The sequence below is a fragment of the Ictidomys tridecemlineatus genome, chromosome X (assembly GCF_052094955.1).
Source record: "Ictidomys tridecemlineatus isolate mIctTri1 chromosome X, mIctTri1.hap1, whole genome shotgun sequence".
Classification (NCBI taxonomy): domain Eukaryota; kingdom Metazoa; phylum Chordata; class Mammalia; order Rodentia; family Sciuridae; genus Ictidomys; species Ictidomys tridecemlineatus.
In genome coordinates, this window is record NC_135493.1 from 2,767,823 (window position 1) to 2,774,445 (window position 6,623).

Sequence of the window (6,623 nt, forward strand, 5' to 3'; positions counted from 1 at the left end):
GCAATGTGATCTTGCCCAATGAGGATAAGTCTTAGTCGTCAGCGCACCGCCCCTTGCCCTGAACCCGGGCCTTGCCGGGTTAGCCCCACCTACTCCGGCCCTAGGCCAATGGGAACCCGGGGCGCGCGCGCGGGACAGTGGGAACAGCGGGCACCTAATCTGTGTGTACGCCGTTGCTGTAACAACCAACAGTGGAGTTCTTTTGCAATGGTGAGTACTGGCCGCGCGGCCACTCCGCGCGTCCCCACACTGAGCCCTTCCCAGGCCCTGGTCCCGCCAAGCCGCCTCTCCTGCGCCTTGCTTGGCTTTGGCGCAACCGTTCTTCTTTTGAGCTCTATCCCGGAAGAGTAGGGTAGAGACTGGAGCCGCCCGCCGCCCCTCTGGGCCTGCGCTTAGCTATTGTCCCCAACCCCCCTCCACCCACAGCTGGCCTCTACACGGCCCTTGGGCTCCTCTGACCTTTCTCTCGGTGACCCTCCATATGCAAAGAAGCCCCAACTCCTTTCAGACCCTGGCTTCAGTTAAAGTTTTTCCATAGAACTGGCCAGGTGGTGTATTGTTCTGATTGTTAATCCGTATTTTGCAATTTAAATATGGGGCACTCAGGAGGTGCTTCCAGCTTCTTGGAAGAGGAATGAAGGTGCTGAATGGATTGGGTTTTGTGGCATGATATTGACAGAATACATATCTTAATAATATTTGGGAAAATTTAGAAGTAATTGGAAAATTCAGAGTCTTCTTGGGAACCAGTACTGTAAGTGGGTGCATCACGAAAAGCAGAGAGAGTTGAGCATTTCTATTTGTTCACAGTCAATTCCTTGGCTAGCTGTTTTTCTGGATGATTTTTAAGATCAAGGTATCTCTTTGCTTCTAACTACACTAGTAAACAAAACAGAGGGGATGGGAGAAGATACAGATGAAATTATATTGTTATATTGTGTGCAAGTACAAATTTGTAACAATGAATCCCACCATTGTGTATAATATGGAGAAAAGAGGTCTCAAAAAAAAAAAACACGAAAGAAAGAGGGGGGTAGAGGTTCATGAATAGATTCATTGTTCTTTCCAGTAAAACTTCCTCTTTTTGTTAAGCAGAGCTTTAAAATTGGTATAAAATATTTTAAAAATATACATGGGTGTCTGTAACTACACAAAATAGGTACTGTATCATGCTCGTGTGTTTGTATAATGTTTAAAGGCCTCCAATTTTAAGAAGGCAAATATGGCATCAAGTGCCCAGCGAAAAAGGATGAGTCCTAAGCCAGAGCTTACTGAAGAGCAGAAGCAAGAAATTCGGGAAGCTTTTGATCTCTTTGATGCTGATGGAACTGGGACCATAGATATTAAGGAACTAAAGGCAAGCTCTACATTTTTTCTACTCTACTGGCTTTCCTCTTCTTTGTCTTTTTCTTCTCACTACACGATCCTTTGTACCCTCTTCTCCCTGCAGAAATTAATGGGAGGATGTACTGTGTTTTTTTTTTTTCCTGCTTTTACTTACCTCAAGTGTTATTCAGTAAAGGTGATTGCAAATATCAGATTGCAAATATTAGATCTACGTTAATGTGTTCTTCAATCACTTTAATATTATTGTAGCAGTTATTTTTGCCTCTGCTTGACTTCCATGTGCTTATTGAGATAATCCTGTTTTAATTATAGGTGGCAATGAGAGCCCTGGGCTTTGAACCTAAGAAAGAAGAAATCAAGAAAATGATAAGTGAAATTGACAAAGAAGGGACAGGAAAAATGAATTTCAGTGACTTTTTGACTGTGATGACTCAGAAAATGGTAAGTTAACTAAGATAATTAGCATGTTGTCCACCATAATGGCAGATGCATTTAAATGTACATTTAAACATGTACTTTTTAAACTGAAGAAAAGTCAGTAAAATCTGGAGAGTTTGCCTAATAAATGATAGTATTTTCAACTGAGAAGTTGGATGCTTGAGTTTTACTTGTTTTTTTTCTTTTTTTTAAAATTTAATCGATTTTATTTTTTAAAATACATGATTATGGAACACATTACAATTCTTATTACACATAAAGCACAATTTTTCATATCTTTGTATATAAATATGTTCATGCCAATTCATGTCTTTATACATAAATTTGTGGGGTTTTTTTGCATTACAATTCTTATTACACTTGTATACCACAATTTTTCATATGTCTGTTTACTTGGCTTTTTTCAATGTCACAAAGTTAAGAAATCATTTTACCCTCTGTAAAGTAGTAGAAGTTCAGCTGCTTTCATTTTTTGGCAATTATCCTTCTTTAGCTGATGGGATAATGACAAGAAGAAAACCTATAAGCCCCAACAATTTTAAATACTTATCATTTTAACGAAACAAAACCCATGTACTTTAACGTTCAGAACCCTTCTCTCTAGTTTTTATTCAGGGCAATTCAGGCTAAGGGTACTTACTTCAGCACCTGTGCTTTCTGCTGCGGTGAGGATATGTTTTACCAGCACATCTAAGGTTGCACTCATCCATTCTCTAGTTTCTCAGGTGTCACCCTTTTAAATGATCCAAAGGGTCAAGAGAACATAAGCTATTCTCACTGGGCCAACATCTAAGGCCTTGTTCTTTCATTGACCACCTGGCTCCTTAGTGTGGCTCATCTTCTCTCTGTTTGCCTGTATATAGGTTACGCCCTATTATCCTAGTGTATTTCCAAGGGCGCAGGTCTTATCTCTTTCTCTGCCAATTTTGTTTCTTTGAAATAATCTAGTCATGCCTACATTTTTCTTTGTGGACTAATATAGGAGATCAGAAGACTCAACATTTTGTAGCCACCTAGTAAAGCTCTCCCACATTCAAAGTGGGTTCCCAGATTGCTCTTATTAGGGGCTCTCTCCATTTATAGCTGTTAGCAGGTACCTTTTGAAATATTTGGACTTTAATAACTCTGTAATATAATGAGTAGAATAACCTCTCTTTCTTCCCTGCCTGTTCCCTCCACCAAGAGGATTCTTCTTCTTCCACCTCAGCAGTGTATTTTCCCTAATTTTAACTCTACCCACTGCTCCTTTAATTTAAAAATGAATCCTGTATCTCCTTAGTTTATACAAATAACCTTTTAGGTATAATCTTTTATATTTTTAATAATTTTTTTATTGTCAATGGATCTTTATTTTATTTATTTATATGCAGTGCTGAAGGTTGAACCCAGTGCCTCACACATGCTAGGCAAGTGCTCTACTACTGAGCCACATCCCCAGCCCTATATTTTCTTTTTTTTAAAAAAAATATTTTTAGTTGTAGATGGACACAATATCTTTATTTTATTCATTTATTTTTATGTGGTGCTTAGGATTGAACCCAGTGCCTCGTATGTGCAAGATAAATGTTCCACCACTGAGCTACAGCCTCTGCCCCTATATTTCCTTTTTAACCTTTAGGTTTTTTAATAATTTTATTAAATTTGTCCTCTTTTTCTATCCTGGCTTATATTTGATCCCCTGCAACCTAGGACCTATGTCATGAAGGCTATCATTGAGACCTCTCAAAGTGGGGAGAGGAGGGTGGAGGGGTTAAGGAATGAATCCAACAAGCTAGTTCTCTTATAAGTTCCTCCTTGGCTTCAGAATTGGGGAAAGTTCTGAACAAGAGACAATTAGTGGCAGCTGCTGTAGATTTCTAGTGTTACTTGGTGCTGCACGTTAAAAAGCCTGGCCTTGGTTTGCTGCAGAAGCCTACAGCTTCTACCTATGGTAACAGTACTTTAGGCCCCTAAAACAAGTCCTCATGTCTATTCCTCAAAGACTCTTGGCTTATTGCATCAAGCAGACAGCTCTTTCCACTGAATTCTGAAGCACTTATGAACTAGATATGGGATAGGGCAATAGATTAGGAGGCAGTGTCACCTCAGATTGGAGAACATGGCTTGCCTAGCTTCCTATTCCCCCATATCTAGACTCATGTTATGCTGTTGGAAAAGACAAGGTGAGTGGGCAGCAGTGGAGCTGCAGGACATGACCAGAAGTGGTAATTTCTTACTCATACATTTTCTGTTCTACTTGTTAAGTCTGAGAAAGATACCAAAGAAGAAATCCTGAAAGCTTTCAAGCTCTTTGATGATGATGAAACTGGAAAGATATCATTCAAGAATCTGAAGCGCGTGGCCAAAGAGTTGGGTGAGAACCTGACTGATGAGGAGCTACAGGTCTGTAATACCTGAGTGTAGAACTAAGAATTCCTCCCTTTGAGCCCTCTAGCTTTTCTGAGTTGCATTTTCTTTGGTGGGAGCACATCTTTGAAGGAAAGCTAGTGTCTTCTTGTCCCTCTACTGACAACTTAATTCTCCTTTGTGAATGCAACACACCTTATGAACCCTGCTTCCAGAAAAACACATATGTGCAATTGAATTTACTTTTTAGGTCTAGTTAAGGTATTCTTCAAGGTCCCCTCCAATTGATATGTATGACAATATGTGACTTGATTTTCAAATAATTTATTAGGAATAATTTTAAGTATTTCTCATCTATCATATCTGCTTAGGTAAACTACAGTCATGCTTTCACATAACATTTTTAAAAGCCCATTACTTAATCACCTTTTAGTTTATTAATTAATCTAACCTGAATCCTTACTGTCATGCAGGAAATGATTGATGAAGCTGATCGAGATGGAGATGGAGAGGTCAATGAGCAGGAGTTCCTGCGCATCATGAAAAAGACCAGCCTCTATTAACTTCAGTGTCTTCTGTTCTACTGCAAGCACACGTGACTAGATTTAGTGCCTGCCATTGTGTGAAATCTGGCTTTTGAGAACACAACCCCCCACTATCCTGAATAACTTTCCTCATGACCTTGAGTCTATTTTAGATTTTTGGAAGAAGTCTTTGATATTAAAGTTCTTTGTAAAATGACCTACCAATTTAATTCTCAAAAGCAGAATGAGAGCACATTAGAGTGGAGAAAAGGGGCTTAAAGTTTGACTACCTGCCATTTCACATTGCATTGCTTCACTTTTGTCATGCATTTCCACATAGATACAAACACAAAACAACTTCTTAGACAAGCACATGTTGTACTTATGTCACCACAAGCAGTGGTCATTCTGCAGTGGTTCTGATTGCTAGTTGAAACCTGTATGTGGTTTTCTCTTTTATAAAATCCAGTGAACTCTTTCTCTGGCATTTGTATGTGTGTTAATGCTATTTATTTTGTCAGGAAAAATAAAACCTTTCTTAATTTGAGCTTTTGTTCTCTAAGGATGAGTGCTTTACCCTTGATTTGCAAATTCATCTAGACACATGTGTTGAAGGTAGCATGATACAGAGAAAACTCCTTACCAGCCTATGGACAGGAAATGAAATAATGTTTTGCTGCTTTTCTGACTTAAATGTTTCTTGCTTTGAGAATCTGTGGGTTTGCAAAAATAGTAAAATTTCCATTTCATCTAAGTCTTATGATGCCCTAAAATAGTTTTAGCAAAATATAAAGCCAAAAAGGAATCTCATGGGTAATTTGTGCTTTGATAAAATGGGGAGAGCCAGGCTATACCAACAACAGGTCACACTGGTGAATTCCTTTGCTTACAGTGTCTCATAGACTCTTGGAGTTGTGTTGGAAAGGAAAAGGACTTTGTCTAGCTGCTCCCCTGGTCCTATGTAGTATTATTTGCAAGAGAAGCATCCTGGTCCCCTGGAAATAGGTTTTGTCTGATTGAGCTACAAGAGAACAGCTATGTAAATTTGAATTTCAGATCAACAGTAAGTTACACATATTAAATATTTTTTTGGTGTGGTGCTAGGGATTGAACCCAGGGCCTTGTGCATGTGAGGCAAGCACTGTACCAACTGAGCCATATCCCTAGCTCCATTTTTTTTAGATTTTTAAAAATAGGTTTTTTTTTTAGTTGTCACTGGACTTTATTTTTATGTGGTGCTGAAAAATCAAACCCACTGCCTCACACATGCTAGGCAAGTGCTCTACCACTGAGCCACAACCCCAGCCCCCATTAAATATTTTTATTTAATAATTTTCACATATCCCATTTGGACTTTATACTGTCGATCTGAAATTCAAGTTTATCTGGGCATCCTGTATTTCAACTGGCAACCCCACACGGGAAATGGGTTAAAGAGGTGTAGTCCTGTGCCTCATCCTTGGACTTAGTGGCACAAAAATGTGGACTTTGCCATGCCTCCCAGCTGAGCCTTACACAGAGTGCCCTTAGGTACTTTGTGTATGCAATGAAGAAAAGAACTGTGCTTAACTGAGTAGCTGGGGTTGAATCAAAACATACATAAAAGATCTGACTTTATAGTTGTTCAAAGAATTGGGTATTTCAGAAATGGCCAGTCATACTCTCATTCTTTTGTTATAGTTATCACATAAATTTTATTGTTAAATCTAGGTCCATGAAACTTACATGTTTATTGGCCCCAAAGTCAGTTGACAGCATTTGCTAGGAGAATTTGGCCTTTGTCACATTGCTTTTCTCTTATAAGGGTCATGTGATCTCATAATATTAGAAAGAAATGGACAGGATCCCATTTCCCATTTGTTTTTACAAAATTATGTCTTGAAATGCATACATTGCAGGATGGCTAATCAATTGAATTACCCTCTATCACACTTAACATTTTTATTTTGAAGTCTTTCAATTTTTAAA

At 38.8% G+C, this 6,623-nt stretch overlaps 1 protein-coding gene across 1 annotated transcript; it reads left to right on the forward strand.

Annotated features, from left to right (window-relative positions):
* Positions 1-59: 59 nt before the first annotated feature.
* On the forward strand, positions 60-5,202 carry Cetn2 (centrin 2). Its single transcript, XM_005338503.4, has 5 exons — positions 60-210; positions 1,199-1,357; positions 1,660-1,788; positions 4,030-4,167; positions 4,605-5,202. Exons 1-5 carry the CDS (start codon positions 109-111, stop codon positions 4,692-4,694), a joined length of 618 nt encoding a protein of 205 aa, XP_005338560.2. The 5' UTR covers positions 60-108; the 3' UTR covers positions 4,695-5,202.
* The last annotated feature ends 1,421 nt before the right edge of the window (positions 5,203-6,623 follow it).

Bases quoted from the DNA above. Each gene is read 5' to 3' on its own strand.
- Cetn2 (XM_005338503.4), top strand. From the start codon at position 109: ATGGGAACCCGGGGCGCGCGCGCGGGACAGTGGGAACAGCGGGCACCT. The intron at 1,789-4,029 runs GTAAGTTAACTA...CTACTTGTTAAG, and splicing joins CTGTGATGACTCAGAAAATG to TCTGAGAAAGATACCAAAGA. The intron at 4,168-4,604 runs GTCTGTAATACC...ACTGTCATGCAG, and splicing joins TGACTGATGAGGAGCTACAG to GAAATGATTGATGAAGCTGA.